Source organism: Podarcis gaigeae, assembly GCF_964106915.1.
Source record: "Podarcis gaigeae genome assembly, chromosome: 4".
Lineage (NCBI taxonomy): Eukaryota > Metazoa > Chordata > Lepidosauria > Squamata > Lacertidae > Podarcis > Podarcis gaigeae.
This window is the reverse complement of record NC_139677.1, coordinates 78,954,781-78,982,074: the sequence shown is the minus strand read 5'-3', so window position 1 is coordinate 78,982,074 and position 27,294 is coordinate 78,954,781. Positions and strand designations below refer to the sequence as shown.

Sequence of the window (27,294 nt, the reverse complement as noted above, 5' to 3'; positions counted from 1 at the left end):
CAGGTAGCCATTTTTAACCCACTATGCAGGAACGGTCCATAGGTCCAAGGTGTTGCACTGCCTGAGGTGAAGGACAAGATGATGCCAACTTCCCATTCCACATACAAAAGCCAACTGCACTGGAAGTTGAATCTCACATCAACAGTGGTGGTGGAAGAGCAACCTCCATTGCACCTGAGGCAGCAAACTAGTTTAGGAAGTTAGGACAGGCCGCATAATGTGCACAATTCTGTCCTCCAACAGAGAGGAAGAGCCTGGGGGATTAGGAAGAAAAGTCCAGAGGTTGCTACCCTTAGCACCTGATGCCTGAGGCAGTTGCTTCACGTTGCCTAACGGTAGGGTCAGCTCTGCCAGTATAAGGTGACTTTATTCAGTCCATTTGTATGCCGGTCTTCCAAAATGGTTCAATAAATAGTGATGGTGACTTCACCAGCATGAGCCCGGAATACTCAAATTAGATGTCTTCTTTTGAAATGGCATACCTTATAATTTGCATTGAGTGGTAATAATTTCCTTTTTAGTATATGGTTCTTTTAAGTAGTTGTGGTTAAGTATCTCACTAAAAGGGGATAGATGTGATGTGCATGTATTCAATTGTATATGTATTGCTGTTTATTGTAATTATTATTACTATTAAAATTAAAATTTGTATACTATCCTTCATCCATACATCTCGGGGTGGTTCACAGCATAAAAATGCAAGATTAAAAAAATACAATAAAAACAAGAACAAAACTAAAGTAAACAATAACCACCCTGCCATACTGTTGGTTGATTGTTTAATCAACGAAAGGCCTGGTTGAAGAGGAACGTTTTCGCCTGGTGCCTAAAGGTGTGTGATGAAGGAGCCAGGAAAACCTTCCCTTCTGAGAGCATTCCACAAATGAGGAGCCACTGCAGAGAAGGCTCATTCTTGTGTTGCCACCCGCTGGACCTCTCATGGAGGAGACATGTGAAGAAGAGCCTCGGAAGATGATCACAGGGTCCAGGTAGGTTCATATGGAGAGAGGTACTCCTTGAGGTATTGCAGTCCTGTGCCATTTAAGGCTTTATAGATCAAAACCAGCACTTGGAATTGGGCTTGGATACTAATTGTCAGCCAGTGCAGTTGGGTCAGGATTGGTGTAATAGGCTTAAAATGTCTTGCCCCAATGAGCTGGCCGTCTAATTCTACACCAGCTGAAGTTTCTGAACTGTCTTCAGAGGCAGCCCTATGTATAACGCATTGCAGTAATCTAACCTAGAGGTTACCAGGGCATAGACAACAGTAGTTAGGCTGTCCCTGTCCAAATCAGGGCGTAGATGGGCTACCGGTGGAAGTTGATGGAAGGCACTCCGCACAACTGAGGCCACCTGAAGCCTCAAGTGACAGCAAAGGATTTGACTTCTCAAACAGAAATGGAAACAAGAACAGTTCTAATGGCATAATGCAATTATGCAACTACTTAACTCCAAAAGCAAATTTGATTCGTATTAATTAATTAATTAATTAATTAATTAATGTTCAAAATGCAGCCAAACCTAGGGACAGCCACTGCTAAATGATTTTAGAAGACATACATCTTTTTAAGAGTGTACAAGTTATCTTTGTCTTGCTGCCAACAAATAGCCAGCGGGAAATTCCAGCCAGAAAGCTTCCACAGCTAATAACAGGCAGCCTAAAAGTAAGACATCACCACAATCCACAGTTTCCTCTAATCACTGCTTTAATATGATGGAAGATTGCTGCTTTGTTATCAGATGATGTTTTCATTTATTCGTTTTAATTACTTCATACCATAACTATCTCAAATTTTGCTGCAATGCAGGAGGAAATGAAGGAAAGGAACAAAGCTATAAAACAGACTGCTAATACATCTGTTTCCAGATGGGACTCATTGTGCTTCAGCACATAGTAAAAGTGGAGAAAGGCTTCTTCTGCAAATGAGTGACAAAAAATCCCCATGATAAAGGCAGCTTTGGGGGGGGGGGGGAGCAGCAGGTCTTAAAAAAAATCCATATTGTGAATACAAGGAGTTTGATTTATCTTCATTACATGCTGAGAATTTTTCAATCCAAAATCCTCGTACGAGATGAGCTGCATGTACAGTGACGGAAGGGGGGGGAGAACTTGACAAATCAATGCAATCCAAAGCTCCCCCCCCAACCTCCAGCCCCCCCCCCATGGGAAGGGAAGCCACAGGCCAAAAGGGTAAATTAATCTCCTTGTACCCCCATGGCTGCAATCTTACATTTTGCTGCCAGGTTCTCAGAATCAATCACAACATCCACAGGAGCAAAGGAGAGGTTTGGGTGCACAAAATGGATAGAGCAGGCGGTTGGGTTTTTGTTTTGCTTTGAAAGGAAGGACTTCACTTCGCCATAAAGATGACATAACTCCATTTTCTCCTTAGTATGAAGGTTTGTGTTGATGTTGGAAATGTGTCCAGACTTCATCACGCTATACCCACTCCCAGCAGCATTTCAAAGAAGAAGAAGAAGAAGAAGAAGAAGAAGAAGAAGAAGAAGAAGAAGAGGAGGAGGACGAGGAGGACGAGGAGGACGAGGAGGAGGAGTAGTAGTTTGGATTTGATATCCCGCTTTATCACTACCTGAAGGAGTCTCAAAGTGGCTAACATTCTCCTTTCCCTTCCTCCCCCACAACAAACATTCTGCGAGGTGAGTGGAGTTGAGATACTTCAAAGAAGTATGACTGGCCCAAGGTCACCCAGCAGCTGCATGTGGAGGAGCGGGGAAGTGAACCCAGTTCACCAGATTAGGAGACTACCGCTCTTAACCACTACACCACACTGTTTTAGAGTAATTCAGTAGAGCATGCCTGCAGCTCATTCGCCCAACATTACAAATGAACAGACATAGTCAAGCTTCTGAAGATCTCGATGAAGTGTTTCAGAACTCTGGATCATAGTTAAACTGCTGTGACTTAAGATAACAGAAGTTATTTTTCTAAGGCCCCTAGACTAGCAGTTTTTCACTTGGTTGCTATGGGAGACAAAAAGCTTGAAGATTAGCAACTGAATTAAAAGTGTTATAGTATTCAACCTTGTCTCCCCCACCCCTTTGCTGAGTCCAGCACAAAGAAAGCAAAAATGAAGTAAAAAATGTGTGTGAATTTAACCCAAGAACCCCCAATATAGCACCCATGGGTGCACCTGCACCTCCAAATGTCTTCACTGGTGCTCACAAGATCCCTTTCCCTCTGTGAAAATAGCAATGAAAGAAGCAGTCTATTGAAGCCAATAGGACAGTGATATGTGCGGTGCCCATGACAGTTTCTCCAGCTTAAAAATGGAAGGGTCCCAGTAGGCAGACAGAGAAGCCTGGAGGGTCACATGTTGGAGCCCAGGCTTCAGGTGCACCAATTAGGACACAAAACACTCTATATACCTCTTTCAGAATTTCAATCTTAAGTGGCAAAAAAGTGGTTTCTTCCTTTTCCTGGTGCCCTACGAGCAACGGGATAGTGCACACTTCAAAATCTAGAACAAGAAACATTCCAACCAAGGCTGCAAGCCAAGATCTTAGCCGAGGTAGGCAATGTTCAATTAACAAAATTGCTCTGCATGAAAAAAAAAAAGAACAGCAATGAGTTTATTTAATTCTAGCTTCATTAAGGAGAAAGGAGGCAAAAATCAATATAATTCTGATTGAAGAAGCTTTTTTTTCTCTTGCAGAGTAGCACACATAAATTCTCAGGTGCAAGTCCTTGTCTTTTCTTAACTGCAGAAGAGTCATTCCTATTTAAGAGCATAAAACCTTTAGTACCGTAAAAGTTAACCTTTCCAATAAAATAAGCTGCAATACATAGTTTTCATTCTTCATTTTATTCACTTTTGAAACTGGGGTGGCTAACCTGCAACTCCAGATGTTCTTAACCCCTGTCCGCATCACCATCTCTTTTCAGAAATGATGGAGTAAAAGAACAGGGACATAAGACCTTAACAGGAGCCTTCTGGGTCAGGCCAAGGACCTATCTAGCTGAGCACTGTGTTCTCACAGTCACTGCCATTCAGATGCATTTTGTCTCTGACAGAGCACAGCCATAATGGCTAATAGCCATTGATACCCCTCTCCTCCACTAATTTTTCTAATCCTCCTTAATAGTCACCTTTTAAGTTGGTGCCACCACTGCTTCTTGTGAGAGCAGATTCCATAGTTTAGCTATGCATGTAGGAACAATTACTTTCCCCCGTCCTGAATCTTCCACAAGTTCTAGTGTTATGCGAGAGGGATGAAATCTTTACTTTCTTCACCTTCTTCACCTCCTGCATATTTTTATACACCTCTATTATGTCTCCTCTTACTTGCCTTTTCTCTAAACTAAAAAGTCCCAAAAGTTGTAACCTTTCCTCATAGCGGAGTTGCTCCTTCCCCTTGATTATTCTGGCTGCCCCTTTCTGAACATTTTCTGGCCCTAAAATATCCTTTTATGAGGTGAAGCAACCAGAACTGTTGTCCAAATGTGGTCACACTATAGATTAGTATAATGGCATTATGACATCTAGAACGCAATTTAGTTTAAAAGCATTCAAACCGTCACCTCAATCCATCAAGACAGGTGACATGCAAAAGTAGGCTTGATCATTCATATCGCCACTTAGGTCAGGAACTGAGTGCAAAAAATGTTTCTGGAGTGGGATATGCACATTTAGCTTGACAGCACTGGCGTCATGCACAGCATCAAACAAATAGTCAAGGAGGAAGTCCAAGGTCCTACTCAGCTGACAGAACAGGAGCAGGGCTGGCTAACCACATTTTGAAGTAAAGTGAAGGAATACACATTACCATCTAGAATAAGACTGTTATAGCCAGTGTCTAAAATTACGTAACTGCAGCACTCTTAGATGGTCTAATTTTTGACAATGATAGTCTGTGCCCAGAATGAGGGACTCCATTCTGGTCTTAGAAAGACAACAGGAGAAGCCTCTTTCAGATGAAGAATGTTCTATAAAACTCTATCTATGCAGCACAGGATCATCACCCTCTGGTATGCATTTTGTCTCCAAATTTGATCTTTGACTTTTTGGTCAATTGCTAACCTGGAAGATCATGCCCTTAGACTCCTGATAGGGAAGGAGCTGACAGGAATTGCCTTCAGATGCACATTTATTTATTTTTTGATTTAAAAGTTAAACATGCATAACAACAGAACTATTACTGAAGAATGTTTAATCTTCTTGTATTGTTAGAATGTGGTGACATTATTATTGACAAGCACTGGGTTCTGCAAACATTCAGTGTGTTTTTTGTGCAGAGTGCCAGATGTTGTCATTCAAGTTCATCCAGTAAACTTTGGGGTTTAATCTGCTGCAGACTGAAGCTGGGACATTTAAGTTACCCAGTTAAGAATGATTACAGATTATCTGTTTAGTTTAATGCTAAACTGTAGTTAGTTAAAAATGGAAGCGGAAGCTTCCAACCCCTTTGCAGCTGCACCAGAGGAGGGAAGGGATGAGGGATAGCTGACGAGTCTCAGGCTCATTCACATAACTCTAAACCACAGTTTACTGTTACATTTGAATGAGGCCAGTGTGTGTGGTTACAGCTTTTCAGTTTTGAAAACCCTCTTGCAGATGAAACCCAAGTTTCTTTTGGAAACAGCATTTTGAGGCCAGGGTGAGCAAAGGGTTCCTCTAGCGGCAGATTTCTGAAAAACATGTGTTTCTATTTCTAAATGTTATCACTGACTTTGAGCCAAATAAATATACAGCAATCAAAATGACTATAAAATTAAATTAGAGCCACATTAATTCTTGCCTAGGGAAGCCAACTTGTCAAGATGTTACAGAGAAATGAAGTGGGTATAAAGTAGCCATAAAAGGTGGTTTCCCCTTAAATTCTATTGCCGATTAGTCAGCTACTAAAAGGAGTATCTGTTGTATCTGCTTCACCTTCCCCAACTTTAAAGAACAGCTTTATGTATTATATATCCATATATTAGGATAATGCCTATTCTGTTCTGGCATAGGGAACCTTTTTCCCAGCTCAAGGGCCACATTCTGTCCTACACAAAATTCTGGGAGTCACATGTCAGTGGTGGGTGGAGCAAAAAATGAGTCTCTTATCTTACTGCATTCTGACCAACAAAAGTCAGATGTGCAACACATTTCATCCTCCATCTAGGCCTGAGGAATGGGAAGTGGCCTGAGGAGAGTCCTGAGGACTGGAGAGAGAAGCATGTACCCATGAACCAAAGCTTGATACATGAGCCTGAACCAGACTCATACCCTTACCAGACCTGGGATGGTTGGCATACTAAGTACGAGCAGAAAAGAATACAGCCAGTTGTACTCCTAGCAAAAGCCAATTAAATAGTGTGATGCCCTTGGTCTCATCTCAACCCAAAAGTGTTGACCCCCAAAAGGAGGTCATCTCTCTTTCAGCTGGCCTTATAAAGTCTTTGGGCTGGTCAAGGCACCACCCACCCAGCTCTTGGAACAGCCTCCTCTAAGCTACAGGTCTTATGAGTCAATGACTCAGCAACAAAGAGCTGAGAACAACTCCCCCAGTCCTGCAAGCAGCTACGTCTACAAGTCCAACTGGGAAAGACTCATAGAGATACAGGGGCAGTCTCTTTTATAAAAATTATATAAGTGTCCCTGCTTGGTCTTGTCCTCCATACTGAGATGTGTTAGTATTTTCTTGACAACAGGAGTTCAGGTCTAAGGCAGGACTCCTTAACAAATTCCATCTAACAAATTATTATTATTATTATTATCTATTTTAATAGTGTTGAATGCCACCCTAATCTCTGAGCAGGGCGAGATTCCAGGGATTCCTAGTGTAGACCCAGGGTTAGGTTTCCGTGGAATGAGGGAGAGCAGAGACTGTGGTGTCTTTATTGTATATGGCTTAGCTACACATATATACAACCTGAGCCTACGAAGAAATCAGGCATGGCTCTGCCGCATAGGCTTCAGTCTGCAGCCTGTGTCCAGCTTCAACCTGTCACACACCAACTCTGCCTTTTTCTTTCTAAGTACCGACAAGTTGAGGGAGTTGGGCCCACCCATTTGCCATCTGGCACAGAGCCATACTTAGAGGGTCATTACCTCAACAAGAAGCTAGTCTGGCTATTCCACAAATTGAATCCATGCTGGATCCAAAAATTAGAAAGGGGCTCAGCCATATAGCCTACCGCCGCCCCCAAACTCATAGCAATAGTTTTGGCAATGTTTTCACTGTTTTACTGATCTTTTAAAACTAATTAATGTTGTTAGCTGCTTCGGGCATGATTCACAGACAGATGGAATATGAATTATTTTCTAAATACTGTCTTCAGGATATTTTTAAGAAACAAAAAACAAACCTGAAGTGTTTGCGGTTTTGCAAAATAGTAACAAGCGTGTCCTCAACCAAGCCAGCTCAGGCCGCCTTCAGAAACAGGTACATCATGTTTCCCCCTAGTGTGGTTTCCAGCTCATGAAATTAAGTACTTTTCTTATTACCAGCGCAGTGAGAGATTAGTCATCCTGGCAAAAGGTCAAGACAAAGATGGCATCCCAAGTGCCATTTCAAAACTAAAATGAGTACAATAAATCAAAATGAAGCACCGGGGTGGGGTGGAGTCGATGTGTTCAATTGGTAGTATGAAATTTTAATATGGTTGTGGTTTGTAAGTTATCCCAAGAATGACAGTCTTTCAATCCTGCCTCACAGTAAAGATCTTTTTCATTCTGTTATGCACAGATGTACAGTATGATGCACACTGAAAGAGGCCTGCCGGGCGGGCATGAGGATGGCATCATTGGCAAAGGTTAAAAATATAAGTATCCAAAACACAAAGCAACTGCCAATTGCCTGCAACAAGAGCCCAAAGAAACAGCAAAACTATTGGGTAGCCATTCCATTTCACTTTGTTTTAAGGAAGATGCAAGGCCTCATAATTCAATTTGCTTCACACCAAAATCTCATCAGTGTGAACCACATAGGTAACTATGCAGTCCTTAAGAAGGACTTGGGCAATTCAGAAAAGCCTTCCAGACTGAAAAGCTCTTAAGAATTACAGTGAGAGAAGATGACAGGGTGGGATCAGAAATATATTCAGCACAGCTACATCATGAACTGCAATAAATCCACATTGTCTAGTTATTAAAAGTGCATGATTTGGCAGAGCATGGTGCAAAAATATAAGCCACAAGTGACATGACTGAAATGCAGTAGAGTAGACAGTGATAACAGGGGTGACCTTGTTTGTTTTGCAACCCGAGGTGAAATGGGAAGGTGCCATTTCCCTCCCCAACCAAGCACCCCCACTTCTGCTGCCATTGGAATGCCCCCCTCTTGCCAAACCTGGAGAGAGCTGGGGTGCTCCACAAGGCTCCTACTCGTCTTCTGCCCCGGGGCCTATCTAGCCTAGCTCTCCTCTTACTCAGTAGCCAATCAGATGCATATGGAAAGTCCTCTAGTAGGGCATGAAGGCATTCTTTTCCTTTGAGATTCCCACCAGATGGTTTTCAGAGGCATACTGCCTCCAGTCTTGAAGATGGCATACATCTATCACTAGCAGTCATTGATGGCCTTGTCCTCCGTCAAGGGTCTAATAAGGAAGCCCTTAACAAAAGGAAAAATACTAACTACCTAATGGTGAGAATATTCAGTAAAAGAGGTTAGAGATTTTAAACTCAGTTTAATCCCAGTTTTCTTCAGGCCACCTGGCATGTAAATGGGTACCTGACTTAGTGAGCTGGGGAGGGATGGGAAATCAGATACAGTTACATAGCCTCCACCTTGGGCATCTTGAATTAAAAAGGAGAGGTTCGGTCCTTCAAGTAACTTATTTTTACACCACACTTGAAGAAAGCCCATCCATTCAAAGGCTGTAGAGTACAGAACAGCAAGCTGTTCCCTAGAGTCTCTCAAAAGTAACTCAAGTGCCAATGTGGTGAGAGCATTCTGTCACAGGTTCTCGCTGTCTCATGTAGCCACTTCCATGTGGAAACATTTCCAGTAACCTGCCACACAGCAGCTGCAATGTAAGAATTGTCCTTCAGCTTCCCTTTTCAAAGTAAGGAGTGGGGGAGAGACACTATAAGGTCAAACAAAGCTTAGCTGTATGATTGGAGTCATTCAGCACCTTTCTTTGTCTCCCCAACCCAAGCATCCCCAAACTTAGAAGAGGTTGGGGTAGGCACCCCCAAACTCGGCCCTCCAGCCTTTTTGGGACTACAACTCCCATCATCCCTAGCTAACAGTGGTCAGGAATGATGGGAATTGTAGTCCCAAAACAGCTAGAGGGCCGAGTTTGGGGTGCCTACCCCAACCTCTTCTAAGTGCTCAAGACTCCTAAACTTCTTATCCTGACAGAATAGGCAATAATGCTTTTAAAAAAATCACCCTATTATTTTACCAAGTATGGACACCAAGAAAATGAATTGCTTTCCAATTATCCCCCACTTTTTTTGTCTCCTAACAAGCCTCCAGTAGATTTTCCTAGGACCAACGGCCACCTCTCTCATGTTAGCTGAAAGTCCACAGATATCATTGAGGTTTTCTCTTTCTGCACAAAAGAGGTATTATACCTCTTAACAAGCTCACTAAGATCTAAGATATTGTTTTAATCACCACCCTATGACCTCATCCTCTTAGCACCATGGTAACAGGAAAAAATTACCAGTAATTAGTCAGCCTTAGATTATTCAAAGCATAATATCTGCTTTAAGAGTATCATGCAGTAAGTAGTTCCATGCAGGAAGGCTTTAGCTCATGGGCGGGGTGCAGATGTTGCCAGACTACAGCTTCCATAATCTCTCACCATTGGCTAAACTTTTGGGGGCTGATGGGATTAGGAGCCCAACAACGCCTTGGGGGCCACTGGTTCCAAATCACTGCTCTAGATGGTTGCTGGAGACTCTTATTCTCCAGTTGTGACATGTCCCTGTATTTCTTAAGACTTATTCTTAGCTGAACAGGGTACTAACTAAAGGGGTCCCCTCAGTCCCCAGTTTCAGAGGTGGATGTGATTTGGGAGCCATGTAACCTGAAGCCTCTAGTACGTTGTGTCAAGCTTTCCACCCTCTGAGCATTTTGCAGCAACATTAACATGTGCTTTCCTAACTTACTGATCTCCCTTTGTAGCCACTGGTATTCCTAGGCTCTAGGTACCAAGGGTGAAATCCACAGGTTTCCTTTTAACAGAGAAATCCAAGAGACTGTTGAGTGTTAGTGCTGTGGTCTGTGGCTATGGCAGAGCATTCAAGTTGGAATGAGACCCTTGTCCAACCCCCTACAACGCATTGTCTGTGGCTTCTGCAGTTCACGGCATTGTTTTCGCCTGATTTCTGTCTTTATCTGTTTTTACATTGCTTTGTTTAATTTTGAAACTGCAATTGTATTTTAATTGTTTTAAATCTGTGAGCCAGAGGACATTGCTGATTGAGCATGATACAAATGTCAACAAACAAACAAACAAACAAACAAACAAACAAACTAAAGATAGGCAAAGCACAGCCATGCCACAAAACAGGGTAAAGATTTATCAGTAGTTTGATTGTACGCCATTGCATTGGAACACAATGCCATATCTTAGTTCAGAAAACAAAATCCTCTAGGTTCCACTCTTCCCTCCCTAAACCAATTCCATTAGTCCCTGGCTTTATGAAATGTTCATCAATTTATTTCAGGTTATTACACTATTTCAGAACTAATCAGTTTTGAGGCATTTTTCCAATGAGGTTTTCTTCTCTCCTCTCAGCTGGCATACTGTGACTTTTTTTTAATAAGATTTTTCCCCCTTTTAAAAAAAGAACGTAATGAATATTAAGGGTGAATATATTATCCTCAAATGCCCCCAGGAAAGTTTGGCACTTTCTGAAAGCTAATGAATTATGGATTTTGAATAATTATGTTCTATTTAGAAGAGAGACCACCATTGTAACAAGATGTATGTGGACACTTTCAGGAAGAATAATATGTGCTTATCCAGAGCTTCTGGTACATAAAATGTATGTCTAAGTAAGTAGTATGCTGAGCCACTTGCTTTGACATGACACACAAACACAAAAGGGGAGCCTCTTATTCAGGACAAAATTTCATTCATTTAATGGATTGTCCTATACACCCACATTTCAAACCAAAGAATGAAGCTGAGAGATGAGCTATTCATTTTCACAATAGAGTTCATAAACTCATGACAAGGACAAGATGGAATTTCAGTGAATGGGATCACTGAGACATGTCCCCATATGCAACTTGTTTGAACCCTGTTTTTCCTCCAATGAAATCTGACAGCTCTTAATCATGGGGAGCATAATAAAGCAAAATATGATTAAGAAAAGACACAGAAAATGCCCATAGCTCAGGAATAAAGCAAAAGGTTCCCGGTTCAGTCCCTGGCATCTCTAAGGTATGGCTGAAAAGGACCCCAGTCTGATACCCTTGAAAGTCACTGCCAGGGAAGAGGCACTTGCCGCCCCTGTTGGCTATTTGCAGTTTAGTAGAGCTGCGGGAGGCAGTGGAGGACAGAAGTGCCTGGCGTGCTCTGGTCCATGGGGTCACGAAGAGTCGGACACGACTAAACAACAAAAAGCGCTGCATAGAGCTTGCTGGGCAGACCATGCATTAAAAAGGGACTAAAGAATAACTTAAACAAGGTTTTAATAACAAAAACAAAAACTCCTTATACACTAAATACATCAACAACAAACCAGACCCAACCACCAACCCATCCCCCAGGGAAATGGGAGAGCTAGGTGCTGCTCCTTATATACGACACCCAATTGCTGACACAGCTTAATCAATACAACTCAGCAGCACCTGCTATGTTTCACAGCTGTAAAGCTGGGTCTCATTATTTTGCTCTGACCCTTGCTCTGGCCCCTTAAAGACATACACATCGGGTGGAACAATGATGAACCTTTACATTTAAAGAAGCCATTCAGCACTATAACTCCCATCATTCCCAACCATTGGCTGTGCTGCGTTGGGCGGATGGCATTGGGAGCCAATCATCCCATGGAGAGCCCAGGTTCTCCAGCACTGATGTAGACAACACAGAAAAATAAAATTGATGTTCTTGTTGAGCAACAATAGTGTATTAAAAACTAAATTGTAACAACTGTTATAATACAGAAATCAGAAAAAGGAAACCTCCAACCATGCAAATTTCCAACAAAGCAAAAGGCAATGAATAAAGAGTTTTTGGAACCTAAATGTTTCATTATGCCACTTTTGGGAGATTTTGATCGTGACTTAAAAGACTTTCCAAGCGACGACAAAATTGTAGTGCCAGAGTGTGTAGTGTATAAGCTCACAAAGGGGAAAGGGTTGACTGCTCTGACCCTGTTGCTATATGTGGAGAGGAGCCTAATTTGCCTGTCTGCTTAACTGTTTATCTTGATGCTTTGTCACTGAGATACTTCTCCAGCTGTTTTGTGTTTATGCCCACGAATAGATATTTTCGTTTTGGATAGGTATCGCTATAGGTTGGGTAGGTCCCATCCAGGCCTCCAATCCTGTATCTGTGAGAGAAAACCTGTGGAATGAGCCAAACCAATACTGCCATTTACATGTCTAAAGAGGTTGCACTGTTGCAGCAGAAACAAATGGATGGGCCTTTTCCTACCTCACCTGGCTGGATGCCACTTAATTCTAGGAGGGAAGACAACAGGCCAAGGGGGACTGTGTGTGTGAGAGGGGGGGGTGCCAGAAGCTGGAGACACAGAGGCTTACTTTGCTTTGTGCTGGACCCAAAGCTGTGGCTTGGGGCTTCCCTTGAAACCTAGTGGGGAGGCCAGATCTGTTGGAGTGTTAATGCTGAGAGCCTCTCCAGCCTAAGTTCAGGTTGCATATATGTGTAAACAATACTATATGTCCTTGAGACACCACAGTTACCATTGACCTTCATTCCAAGGAAACCAGACTTTGGTTAAGGGCTGGAACCCCTGGAATCTCTCACCACTCAGAGACTGGGGGCATGTGCAGCAGTACTGACTCATAAAGATGTAGGCTTCCCATAGGCATCTGCCTGGCCAATGTGAGAAAATGGATGCTGCGCTAGATAAGCTTTTGGTCTGATCCAGCACTGGAAATCTTATAAGATTCCAGTGTTTAGCTAACTTCCAGTGATGCTGTGAGGAAATGTTTTTCAGTCTAATACCTTCCCGCAGAATCTTTCAGAGCAGGAATTAACCACCCTCAGCACATCCCACCACCCAATTTCTATATGAGCTGCTACCCTTGATGTGTCTTGAGATGGGGAGGGGGAGTATTGAGCAGTGACTCATGCCTAAGCTTATTCAGCATCAGCCTCTTCCTGGTTCATCATGTTCTCATTTGTTACACTCCACTCAGAACACAAGTTTTTGACACCTGAGATTATGACAGAACTCTTCAGACCTACTCCTTGAGGACAGGCACAATCTGAGAGATTTCCCAGATGCCCCACCACAGAAATTTCTCCACTGTGAAAGTGTCTTCTCCTGATGTGGGGAGAAGAACAAGCCAGCTGGCAGTGTCTGCCTCTCAGAGCCCAGCCAAAAAGCTGCTTAACACATTGGCCAGTGTTCCATAAATCACAACAGATGGGAACAGTTACCATTTCCCCTTTCTCTGCCTCACCATCAAGACATATACTATTCAAGGTTACAGAAACCTGACAGTTAAACGTGACATTTCTAGCCTTAATAGGTTATATTTTGCAAAAGGAAAGGATTTTGAAAACATGAAGTGACTGCTTTTGTATCAAACTCTGAGTTAACAGTTTCATTTAGCCCACTTGGGCCAGGTAATAAAAACCATTCACAAATGCACAACTTGGAAATTTAAAACATTTCTTAATAAAAAAAAATATAGATAGTGATGCATCTATGAAAAATGTTGTTTTCTTACCGCTTTCATCTAGCAAGAAGTCATCTTGATAACGAAACTTTTCAGGGCCACATGCAATGAATATGTCATCTTCGCCAAAAAAATCCTGAAGGCACATCACCTGCAATAAGAAAAAAGAACAAAATTGATACCGGCTATCTCACAAATGAGAACATCTAGTAAAATGGTTTAAATGCAGAAGAGATTTCATTGCAGGAGTACTCCAAATCAGGAGTAGGAACTGCTCAATATTTCAAAAATGTAAGCGCTGTACAGTGCAACAACGCTAAATAATATAATTACAATAAAAATACAATGTAAAAAAACAGTAAAAGAGTAGTAGGTAAAGTCAGTGAACACAGAGCTTCGGGTTGTGGTCACTGGCTGATACACAAATAATAATGGCATTTAATTTTATTGATTTATAATATTTATTATATTTATCTTTTCCCTGAAGAGCTTAAGGTGCCATATATAGTCTCCACCCCCTTATTAATCTCACAAAAAACCCACTGTGGTGGTAGGTTCGGCTGAGAATGAGTGACTAGCCCAGTGTCATGCAGAAGGCTGGAACAGACTATATCCTGTCCTTGCGGTCATTTAGCCTGATCTGATAATCAAAAACGAAACCTTAGTTATTCAGAAGTATTTCCCTCTCATTTTAACTCACTTCAACTTCAATTTTTCTCACTGATTATGAACAGGCAGAAGATTGGAATGGGCAAAAGGCTATACTAGGTCAGATTATTGTTACTGAAGCCCAGATTTGGGGGAAAGAATCTCTGTACAAAAAGCACCATGCGAATAGAATAACAAGTAGTAACCTGTTTCCACATCTTTCCCTGACATCCAATTTAAATGCTAAAGCAAGAATATTTAAGAATATCTCTCTATATGAGTGGTGTGCAAGTTAACAGTGATGATTTAAGCACTGTTCAGTTGCATGCATTAAACTACATGGTGGGGGACAAACAGACACAGCGTCCAGAAACACAGTATTTTACAGTCAACGTAAGAGGAAAAAGAGCTAGTTTAATCCGGAATGTTAATGACTGCCTAAATGTCCTGGTGTCCCATAAGACTTAATTTAACACAGTGAGTGTGTGTGTGTGTGTGTGTGTGTGTGTGTGTGTGTAGGTTGGGGGGAGGGGTAATAAGTAAATCAATCTCACAGCAAAGCTTGCAAATCTGTTATCTGGACTCAGTGTGAGTCCCCAATCCTCTTGAGCAGATTTGGAGGGTGTGCAGAAGGATGCAGGGAAAGGGGGAGGAGGAGTTCCTTTACACAAGTCTGTTGTGTGAGTGGAACAGTAGCACTGGATAATAATGCAGAATCAACAAGAGCAGCCGTCACATCTACCAGTAGTATAGGAGTGCTTCTTCGGCCTGTTACCACTGGTGCTGAACAACTTTTGACTGGCAACTTCAAGCCGCCTCCTGCTCTCTCTTCTTAATGGTCCCTTATTAGCTTCCTCTTCCTCCGACAACAGAAACCCCAATCTCAGCAGAGGTCATGGAGGAACAGGAGGCTGCGTAGCCTGCCTGCTATTTCAGGGCAGGCCTGTCATCTCCCCCAATTCCACAGACTTCTCTGGTCTGTGCCAGAATGCATGTTAGGCCACATACATCAATAGTTTTGACTTCACTTATAGTGACTGTTAAGTTGTGGGTGAACATATCAGACGACACAGCGATTCTTCAGACAGCTCTTGTTTATTCACAGGCCAGAACAGAACTGAACTGAAGGGTTCAGCCAACCTGCTTAAATAGAGCTCAACTACAATACAACAGTAACCACTTTCTGTAACTATCCAATCACTGAACGTCACTTTCAATTCCTTATTTGCATATGCGGACCTGAGTGAAAACTATCTACGGTATCCCCCTGCTGGCCCAGGGTGAGAACTTCAGTATATAACAATGACTCTCTTCTTTTCATGGAAATGACTGATAAAAAGTTCCACAACTTCCTCTGATCTAGATCGCCTACTACATCTTCTACTATATTCTTGAACATTTGCCAGCCTCTTAAAAGACCTAGGACAGAAACATCACCTACACTTGGATTAGCTTCAATATATATTTCATAGCAATTTGTTTAATTCAGTCACAAGCAATATCATTTCATTGTGGAGCATCATCCTGCAGAAAAGCCCTGCTGGAAACTGGGTGTGTTTTTTTACATATCCAGAATGGTTTCTTATTCCTGAAGCTTTTCACTGAATATGACTCAAGGCAGCCAGATGTATTGACAGTGTCTTTAAAATGGAATGCGTGTTGTTTTTGAAACATTTCAAATGCACTTTTTAAAAACAATAGCTGGTTTAACTTTGATGGCAACAACCTTAAGATGAGCTGTGTGACGATAAAAGCGATTAGCAAAATATTAACACTTGAAAAATTACAGAGTCAAGGGTTTGAATCATTCCCTCAAATTCAGCTAATTACACATCCCTCTCTTTATTGTCTTTGGCTCGAAGTCTTTCACTCACACCCATTTTGTTAATCTGTCATTACGCACACTGCATTCCATGGGGATTACAGAACATTTACAAGAATAAAATTAATGTGCCACAGACAAATATGTATGTCCTCTTTTCGTTTCCGGTCCGAGTTATGAGACAGGGATTTAATCAAAGGCATTAAAAGTTATCTGCTGTTTATACTTTGTTTGTTTGTTAAAAAATAATAATTATGCAGAGAACTCATCCTTTTTTGTTGTTGGCAGGACATCTCCATGGTGACAGCTGCATCATCAAGCTAGGAGAGGTCCTTCATCAAAGCAAAGGTTTTCCATTTATAAAGGAGGGGAGGAAATGAGATTGTATTTACAAGAGTGCACTCTGCAAACGAACTGGAGGCTCCGCGCAGTTAAAAATTGACAGAAGCCCCATTGCACTTGTGGGCTCAATCAGATCCATGTCTCACTTCTGGGCCTAACCTCCCAGAAACAGCACACAGTTGTGTAGCATGCACAATTCTGTTGCAGAATGAGGCAGACTCCAGCCAGTACTCTCCAAAGGCACGCTGTGAAGTGTGCTGGGCAGAGGGCAAACAAAATGGGAAATATAATGACGAGCATCTAAAAGGCTTTCCTTGCTTCAGCTCAGCCTTCATAGCAGAGTGATCCCAGGCCAGGGAGCAATTGCATCAGGATTGTTAAAAACAAAAAGCAAGGGCAGATTAAAGGATACAGACAATAAGCACCAAACCAAATGGGTACAGTGGCCTAGTTGCAATAATATATGTACCCTAAAAGGCATCTGAAGACCAAGTGTGTTCATGTGCGTTGCTGTATTTGTGCACTGTGTATTCATCTTGTTTATTGGTCTATGACTGCTTTTTATTAATATTTTGGAAGGGGTCCTAACATTTGCTACCTCTCTGAAAAATACGCATGATAGCCAAGCACTTTGGAAATGGAGATGAAAATCTGTTCAGAAAGAGAAGAAAACAGTTGCTACTGTAATTGGCTTCCTCCCCTCCCTAAAAGGATGCCTATTAATGTAAATAGCACCATGCCAAATTATTAAAAAGAATGTAATTGTTGCATCAAAAAGTATTTACCAGCTATGCAAGGGAGGAGGGGTGTTAAGGGAGGAAACCCCCAAATTCCCCAGAAAATTTCAGCTCCAACAAAGAACCATTCTTATTATTTTAATGTAATGTTACATACAAATTAAATTTGTATTTGAGTCCTGTGGATGAATTCAAGAGTTTGCAAATTCAGAGTTTGCTTGGTTCTTACGTTGGCTCATTGGCCTGTTCTTCAAGGAAAGGCAGGGCTATATAGCTGAACAGAAAATGCAAAGAAGAAGTTGTCTTGCTTTGTTTTAGAACAGGAAATGCATAACACGGGAGAATCAGAAGGTTTACAGAATCAAGAGTAGGAGTCTGAGAGGTCTATGCAATGCTGTGTGGATGGCTTTTCACTTATGCAACAGGAGTTTCCCTTCCTTACCTCACTTTCCCTGTGTGTTCCCAAAATCTGCTCCAGATGGTCCCCCAATCCTCTGGGGCAGATTTTGAGGGTCTGAGGGAAATTCTATGGCATAAGCAGAAGCCTGTTTCTCAAGCAGAACGGCAGTGTTGGGTACAATCTGGTGGTTCAGAAGCAGGACAATTATCTCTCTGCACAAGATACATATTGCAATCAAGTCTTCTCTTGTTTCCCTTTATTGCTGTTTTTTCTTCCTTTCTCCATTCTCCCTCTGTACCTTAGTTTGCAAGTGTCCCAAGGCAATTGCACCAACTCACCACACTCTTGGATAGTTTTTGTTTCATTTTAAAGTTCCTATGTTAGGTCTCCATCATTAATTTTTATTTATACATCCATGGTGCAAGCTTCTTGGGACCAGCACTGGTCCGTTTTGCATGTCTAGATTTTTCTTTGCCAGTATTACAAAGAGCAAAGTGTTGCTGATGCTGGATGAGAACCAATACTTGCCTGGGACCACCTACTGAGTTTACGTCTGAGAGAAGATCTAAGCCAATGATTTCCCAGTGTACAGCTCACATTCCTAACCGCATCTTAAGCAATGTCATACTGCCAAATTCATTGTTTCATTCGGCTAATTGTTTTGGCATGCGAAAAGACTAGATGTCATGTATCTAGGGATAACAGAGGGCCTAAAAGATCACACAGGGAGGATCATGCTAACGTCCCACTTCTCTGAAGGACGGATAAATTATTTCTAGCACGTTCCAGCACAACTGTGTGTGCAATGACGATGCCCTGGGAAATATCACACAGGCACAAATACTCCATATGGGATCAGTCCACCTCATGAATGGAATTCTAATGTTTTCTCAGCTGTGATGTCTCGACTAACACAAATGATTTTGGGAGGTAGCCACAGAGCCAGGGGCGCCGACTTATAAAAAATATTGGGGGGGCCCATACCGGGGTCCTGCCCCGGGAAGTTTTATAAGATCCGCTCCTGGCCCGTTGCTGCTGCTGCCACCCGCCTCGTGGCCCCCTCGCCAGCTGAGGGAGGGAGAGAGACCGAGAAGGAGAGAGATGCGTGGTGGGCAAGGCAAGTGCCCGTCGCGCCTCGCCTCCCACCGCCCCTCGTGCCGGCCTTCCCCGCGCGCGTGTGCTCGCTCGCCCTCCTCACCCCAGCTCTTGGCCGTTCGCCCCAGGAACTCGCCGCTGTTGGGGTTGTAGATGAACCTCCGCCACTCGGCCATAGACTGGCTGAAGGGCTTCTCCTCCTCCTTGGCCATAGCGAGAGAGAGAGAGAGAGAGAGAGGCTGGAAAGAGAGAGGGAGCTCGGCGGTTCGCAGGCGGTTTTTCCCCTGCCGAAACAACAGCGGCTCCTCAGAACCGCTAAGTAACTCTCCCTCAGGCGCCCGGCGGGAGAGCAGAAGAGAGGAAAAGGAAAGAGGGGCTGGGCCAGTCGCACGCACCGAGCAAAACTACTCGCGCCGCCTCTTTTACTACCGTAATAATTATTTGTTTTAACTCATTACTGAATGTATTTTAAAAGGTAACTATCATCAAACAAGGAAAATAAAAAATACCAACATAATTTTGTGATTTTACAAAGCATAATATAACTACCGTATTTTTCGCTCTATAACATGCACCTGACCATAACACGCACATCGTTTTTAGAGGAGGAAAACAAGGGAAAAAAACATTCTGAATGAAACAGTGGATGTATCATTTTTGTGCTTCATGCTGTGGCCACAGACATGTGATCTGATGGTGAATTTGGGCTGACCCAATGCAAAAATCCTGAGGATCCATGTGGATCCATGCTTTTTAACCACATTTTTGCACCATTGCAGCCCCAGGCAACAGTGGGTGCGTGATTTTGGGGGGGCAGGCTGTAGCCATGGATATGCTATGTGCTCTGATGGTGAATTTGGGCTGACCCAATGCAAAGATCCTGAGGATCCATGTGGATCCATGCTTTTTAACCACATTTTAAGTGGGGAGGGAAGGAAAAACACAGAAGGGACAAGGAGCAGGAGAGGGGTGTGCAGAGAAGCAGCTGGCTAAGAATGCAGGAGAGGGGTATAACAGGAGGAGGGAGGAAAGGAAGGCAAAAGTTTTCCCTCACCTACCCACCCAAGTCAGCCAGCTCGCGTGCGCTCTCTCGCTCTCTCGCTCTCCCTCCTGCACGGAGCACAGAGACACACTGCACGGAGCACAGAGACACAGCAAGGAAACAGAGCAGGGTGGGCAGTAAGACCCTGAGGCAGAATGCCGGAAAGCAGCCGCTTCCTCTTTTCAAGTTTCCCTTCTAGGAGAGCGCGATTTGATTTTTGCCTGCTTTTTTTTGCCTCCCCTCGCACCACTTGGCTCCAAGGACCACACATTCGCTCAATAACACGCACAGACATTTCCCCTTCCTTTTTAGGAGAAAAAGTCTGTGTGTTATAGAAGGAAAAATACGGTAATAATTTTCTTAAATTATTGGGGGGCAGAGCCCCCCCAAACGAATTTTTGAGGGGGCTCGGGCCCCCTCAGGCCCCATGGAGTCGGCGCCTATGCACAGAGCTAAGGCCTCATCTGCACTATATATTTAAAGCTGTATCATACCACTTTAAACAGTCATGGCTTTCCCCCAAAGAATCCTGGGAAGTGTAGTCCGTTAAGGGTGTCCAGCGTGGTTTCACAATCAATCCCTTTTCCTAAGGAACTCTGCGAATTGTAGCTGTGTGAGGGGAACAGCAGTCTCCTATCACTTCTCAACACCCTTAACAAACTACACTTCCTATGATCCTTTGGGGGAAGCTGTTTAAAGTGGTATGATACTGCTTTAATTGTATAGTGCAGATGGGGGTCTAAGGGTTTTTAGGATATTAATTTATGCTTTAGTATATCCATACAGCAGAGACCTTTCTTTTCTCGTTCTCCTCTACCCTCAATAAATATTTTGCTAAGCCTAGGAGATACTGTTGACCCACAGCCCCTATTCATTTCAACAGAATTGTACAAATTCTAGTGTGAACAGCAATAAAATAAATAAAGGCATGCTGCAAGAGAGGCACTTTGAGGATTGCTCCCACAAAAGATACTTCCTTTTATAATCCCACAAACATTGCTTAGGCTCTTTCTATCATCATTAAAGGGAAAGGCAAATAACCATCATAAAAATCTTACAATTAAACCGCTAAATGCTTCCTCCCAATTGCGAGCCATTTGGTCATGTCCATCACAAAGTTCCTCTGCATGATGGGGAAACTGAAACCAGGCTAAACACTATAAAGTATGCTCATTTTATTGCAATCCAATACCCAAGCAACCTGGCAATTCATCAGCATATGGCTGTGTGACTGAGATTTCACACACCTAAACAATAAAAGGGGAAGGAAGAACACAATACCGCACTGCTATGAGATGGTATTTCAATGCAATCTGTTCTTAAGAAGGGATTAGTTATAAGAGAGCAAAGCATCCTAGGCTGGGCTCGACTAATGTTTCTGAATAGGTGACATCAATAGTCTCTTGCATTTAGAAGGGTTTTCCTCTGCCAGATTTGCACTTTGCCTTGCTTTGAAGTACAGTGCAAGACTGCCATTTGGTGGCCAGACATTCAAAGTGATAAGGTATAGTAGTCTATTCAGAACATCAAATGTATCAGTAACTCTTAATAAAACAACTTCTATTCACAGAATTGTGATGAACTAACAAAATACTTAAGCTAATATTTCAAAATAACCCTCATCCATAAGGTTTACATAAGACCCGCTTATTTGATGCCCTGTAATAGTCTAGAAGTTCAAAAACATAATTAGATCCACTCTCATCTGAAAAAGTGTGAGAACATCACACTAATTTCCGAGAACCACGGTCTTTTGCTTTTTTTTTTTTTGTAATGGCATTTCTAGAATTCCATTTTTTAAAAAAAACAGTATTTAATCATTACAGCAACAAACAGTATTTAATCATTACAGCAACAAACAAAAGGGACGCAGGTGGCGCTGTGGGTTAAAGCCTCAGCACCTAGGACTTGCTGATCGAAAGGTCGGTGGTTCGAATCCCTGCGGCGGGGTGCGCTCCCGCTGCTCGGTCCCAGCGCCTGCCAACCTAGCAGTTCGAAAGCACCTCCGGGTGCAAGTAGATAAATAGGGACCGCTTACCAGCGGGAAGGTAAACGGCGTTTCCGTGTGCGGCTCTGGCTCGCCAGATGCAGCTTTGTCACGCTGGCCACGTGACCCGGAAGTGTCTCCGGACAGCGCTGGCCCCTGGCCTCTTGAGTGAGATGGGCGCACAACCCCAGAGTCTGTCAAGACTGGCCCGTACGGGCAGGGGTACCTTTACCTTTACCTTTATGGCTCAGTTTGCGCATAATGCTAAGCCAAATCATGGCTTAGCATAAACACATGTTTGTGCATGTTTCCCCAAAAGGAGATGGTAGCCATTTTGTTTGTTCTCCAGGATCCTGATCCTGCCACAGGACTGTGAACAACACTATAGTTTTGTTAACATGTCATCCAAACACAGGGTTGTGGTTGTCTCCACCAGAAAACCACGACTTGTAAACAAAGAACAAATCTTGATTAGAGCTCTTGGTTTGTATGGAGGAAGACAAACCATGAGCCCAGGTTCAGATGACACACTAACCCAAACCATGGCTTAGTATTGAGTAGTGTGGCGGCATCAACACAGTGCCCACACTGTCCTCTCCAGGAACCCATGCATTTACATTAAGGCATGATTTGGCTTAGCATTACAGTGGTACCTCAGGTTAAGTACTTAATTCGTTCTGGAGGTCTGTACTTAACCTGAAACTGTTCTTAACCTGAAGCACCACTTTAGCCAATGGGGCCTCCTGCTGCTGCCGCGCCGTCGGAGCACAATTTCTGTTCTCATCCTGAAGCAAAGTTCTTAACCCAAGGTAATATTTCTGGGTTAACGGAGTCTGTAACTTGAAGCGTATGTAACCCGAGGTACCAATGTACATGCAAATTGGATAGTCACATCAGTTAAGAGGCTCCATTTTGGAAGCAGATTCTTTTTTGTTTTTTTACAAATGTTTATTGTAATCCAGATAGCTTGAGACAGTAGCCATTTTTCAGTTGTTAAAAGCATGTATGGGAAGCATTGGGGCAACAGGCTGTATCCAGAAAGAGACATGTTTCAAAAGTCTGAAGTAATCAGACAAAAAGAAGGAGGAGGAGGAGGAGGAGGAGGAGGAGGAGGAGGAGGAGGAGGAGGAGGGAAGAAGAAGAAGAAGAAGAGGAGGAGGAGGAGAACTTCTGTCACAATTCCACTGAACTTGCATGTGTCATCTGCACTTCATGGTGGATGTGTGTATTTTAGTATTATTCCTCCTTATAGCAGAAACACACTGAAATATTCAGCAAGGTGGGCTCCACAACATTTAATGGCAACTGATTATCCAAAAGCTAGATTTCAGGCAAAAGCAGTTTCAAACATGGCCGCCACTAGGTAGAAAATTTATGTGATATCTTAGATGCATGCAAATGCATTTCGAACGGAAATTAATCTTCTTCCCCTAGAATAAAATGTTAATTGCATAATATGAACCTCACTGCAAAAGCCAGGATCTGACATTTCAATATTAGTTAATTTTTAGGGAGAATATTATATTGCTAACGCTTTTGTAAATTTCATCTCTTTAAAGCTCAGGCAATAATGAAGAAGTCTAACATACTGTCTGGAATTCTAACCATTCCAAAGTCTCTCTGTCCAAGTTCAGAATCAGAATACAACAATACCAAAGAGAAACGTGGGTGCATTAACAGAAATTGGGCAAGAAAACGGAACACAGATGTCAAGTTTCAACAAGTCATTCCACACCATCTACAGCTGGAACTAGTACAAAAGCAACACACATGTGGTGATAATGTAGGCATTTCATGGAATGATAAGGGCAGTAAAAGCAGCTTAAAGTGTAAACCCCTGAACCTTGAGACACCTTCTTCAAATTCCAAAAGTGAATGTATAATAATAATTCAGGCCTTTTGTACTTTAGGAAAATGAAAACGGAGACATCTGCAATCTTGGGAAGGGTGAGGAAGGGAGAGGTCAGACATACTCCTTTACTGCTCTGTTTCCTGATCTAAACTGAGGCTGTGCTGCCCCCTTGTCAAAATGTCCAGCAGGAAGAAAAAAGCATAAAAACTGGCAGAGCTAACTGCACACTGCAAAATCTGACAGGGATTTCTCCAATGTTATATTCCACCTACATTTTCCTCAAGGCACCAAGAGTCATTTTACTTTATAAAATTTAGCAAGCAAAATCAGGTTTGCACACAATTGTACATCTCCCTCTTCCTTGATAGTAATAAGCAAATTTATTTAAAACACACCATTTGAAGGCTCTGTTTACTATAAGTGCTGGAGTAGTTTGTCCCCACCCCCACCCCCAAAATGCACCCCAATGACAGCATCAATAGTTGTTTTAGTTTTATAATGGATTCTGGATTCAATGGTGCCTCTATCCACCAATATTAAATGGATCTGCGAAAGGCTCTTGGTTGAGGTGCCAAAAAATACTATGGGAGATGGTGAGGGTGGCAGACAAGGCCCATTCAGGAGCAATGCAGTAATACCAAAGGCATCTCAGCTCTAATGAGTCCACCGGGCACCACTGAAGATGTGCAATGGCACCCTGAGTATTCTGATTGCAAGAAAGCAGATAATAAATCTTGAGAAATAAATACATTATGGCTTTCCAAATTTGACATTATTAGTTTTATTAATACTGCTTGCATTCATCATCTTTGAAACTGTGAAGAGTGATAAGGTCCTGCTAACCTACAAGAGGGGGAGAAAAGGAGAGCTTCAGCGGTGCGAGTTACAAATGAAACATGTCTGAACTGATACTTGATGTAATTACTTACAAAGCTTGAAGGCTGTTTTAGGAACAAGTTCGGTCAGACAGAAGCAATTTTTATTTTTTTTACTTCTCTGTTGTAAAAAATGGAGGGGGATACTACCACAAATTAACAGAAATTGAGTTTCTGTGATTCATTAATGTTCTCCCTGAGGGACGCAGGTGGCGCTGTGGGTTAAAGCCTCAGCGCCTAGGACTTGCCGATCGAAAGGTCGGCGGTTCGAATCCCTGAGGCGGGGTGCGCTCCCGCTGCTCAGTCCCAGCGCCTGCCAACCTAGCAGTTCGAAAGCACCTCCGGGTGCAAGTAGATAAATAGGGACCGCTTACCAGCGGGAAGGTAAACGGCGTTTCCGTGTGCGGCTCTGGCGAGCCAGAGCAGCGATGTCACGCTGGCCACGTGACCCGGAAGTGTCTCCGGACAGCGCTGGCCCCTGGCCTATAGAGTGAGATGGGCGCACAACCCCAGAGTCTGTCAAGACTGGCCCGTACAGGCAGGGGTACCTTTACATTTACCTTTAATGTTCTCCCTATTGCTATAATGATGGATACAGGGTCAACCTGCACAATTTTAAAGAATTTTTCATTGCCTGGGCATGTTGTACTCAAGAATACAAGAGGGATAAGAAAAATAAAATAATGGGGAGGGGGGGAGCGGGAGAAAATAAATAATAATATTTGGATACAGTATATGTGTGTTGAATGTAATGTTAAATTGCTAAAAGATGTTTGTTTATTTTTGAACACATCATTGTAGTATTGTTGCACTGTAAGAACTAAATAAAATAAAATAAAAAGGCACATCCACAAAAAGAGGAGAGAGGGAGAGAGAAAATAACGGGAGGCTTAACATGGTGTCAACCTTGACCCAGAATTAAATTCAGTGGTGTTTTCAGCATCATTTTTATGGATTATTGTTTGAACGAGCCAAAATGAAAAGCATTACATGAGACTGCATCATGATCCAGAGATCATAAGATGCAATGGTACCACTCTAGTCTTCTTTGGTCAGACATCACCTGAAGTACTTACTGTGCCCAGTTCTGGATATCACAGTTTAAAGAGCATATCAGTAAACTGGGGCATGTCCCAAAAAATAATAATGGCACGAGTGGGAAAGGACCTGAAGATCAGGTCCTCTGGGGAAAGTTTCAATCAACTGAGCATTTTTAGCCTAGAGAAGAGATGATATGATGGCCATCTTCAAATTTTTGTTGCATAGATAGATTCTGTTTTATGCTGTTCCTAAGGGTAAGGCCTAAGGGAAGCGGGTGGTGCTGTGGGTTAAACCACAGAGCCTAGGACTTGCCGATCAGAAGGTCAGGGGTTCGATTCCCTGCAACGGGGTGAGCTCCCATTGCACAGTCCCAGCTCCTGCCCACCTAGCAGTTTGAAAGCACATCCAAGTGCAAGTAGATAAATAGGTACCGCTCCGGCGGGAAGGTAAACGGTGTTTCCGTGCGCTGCTCTGGTTCGCCAGAAGCGGCTTAGTCATGCTGGCCATATGACCCGGAAGCTGAATGCCGGCTCCCTCGGCCAGTAAAGCGAGATGAATGCCGCAACCCCTGAGTCGGCCACGACTGGACCTAATGGTCAGGGGTCCCTTTACCTTTACTAAGGGTAAGGCCAGAATCAACAAGTTCAAATTAGAAGAAAGGGGATTTCAACAAAGCACTAGGAAGAACTTCCTGCTGCCATGAGCTGTGAAATTTAGAAGGCGTGTCTAGGTGTTGGCAGTCTGACCCAAAGTGATGTCATGACGACTGAGTGCTGAGGAAATAGCATCACAAGCCTGATAGGGGATAAAGATGATGTGTGGGTCTCAGTCACCAAGAAAGAGAAAGGTAAACAGGAGCTGATAAACCGACATACGGGAAAGGAAATGGGAGTGAACGAGGCAACAGCAGAGAGAATGAGGGTGAATGGAAGACTGTTAGAGATTATGGTGAAAGAAAGTAGGCCAGGAGCCTGGCATGAAGGACAGAGTGAACATGGGGGAAGCTGTAATGGAGGGCAGAAAGGGAGTATGACTCTGTATGAAGCAGAAGAGGAGGAGGAACAAGCAAACAACCAAGTAGCAACAGCCAGAACCTGGTAAAGTAACAAGGTAAAGGTAAATGACCCTGGATGGTTAAGTCATGTCAAAGGAGACTATGCGGTGCGGTGCTCATCTCGCTTTTCAGGTAGGGGGAGCCAGCGTTTGTCCATAGACAACTTTCCTGGTCATGTGACTAAACCACTTCTGGTGCAATGGAGCACTGTGACAGAAGCCAGAGCGCACAGAAACGCTGTTTACCTTCCTGCCACAGTGGCACCAATTTATCTACTTGCACTGGTATGCTTTCAAACTGCTAGGTCGGCAGAAGCTGGGACAGAGCAACAGGAGCTGACTCTGTCGTGCATATGAGACATTGTGGAACTCTGAAGGCACTTGGGACTTGCACGGAAATAAGGTAGAATTATAAACCTGCTTTACTCTTATTTTCCTTTGGCCAGGGTAATGGAGAAAACTCTCCAAAGGTTAGCTCGACATTAATGCAACTCTTTGGAGATCTGTTCATCAGTATCTGTCAGGAAAGCACAAGTTTGGCACAAATACTGCAAAAAATAATAATAAATAAACCCTATGACTGAACATTTTCCTCTGTCGCAGTATTCCACATATTACCTGTTT

The 27,294-nt window shown here is 42.9% G+C and overlaps 1 protein-coding gene across 4 annotated transcripts in view; it reads right to left on the bottom strand.

Annotated features, from left to right (window-relative positions):
* Positions 1-27,294, bottom strand: part of DCLK1 (doublecortin like kinase 1) — a 198,734-nt gene that overhangs the window by 90,327 nt on the left and 81,113 nt on the right. For all 4 annotated transcript variants that reach the window (XM_083736602.1, XM_083736599.1, XM_083736600.1 and 1 more), the window contains exon 4: positions 13,828-13,927. In XM_083736602.1, the coding sequence (XP_083592728.1) occupies positions 13,828-13,927 (100 nt within the window). The remainder of the gene's footprint in view (positions 1-13,827; positions 13,928-27,294) is intronic.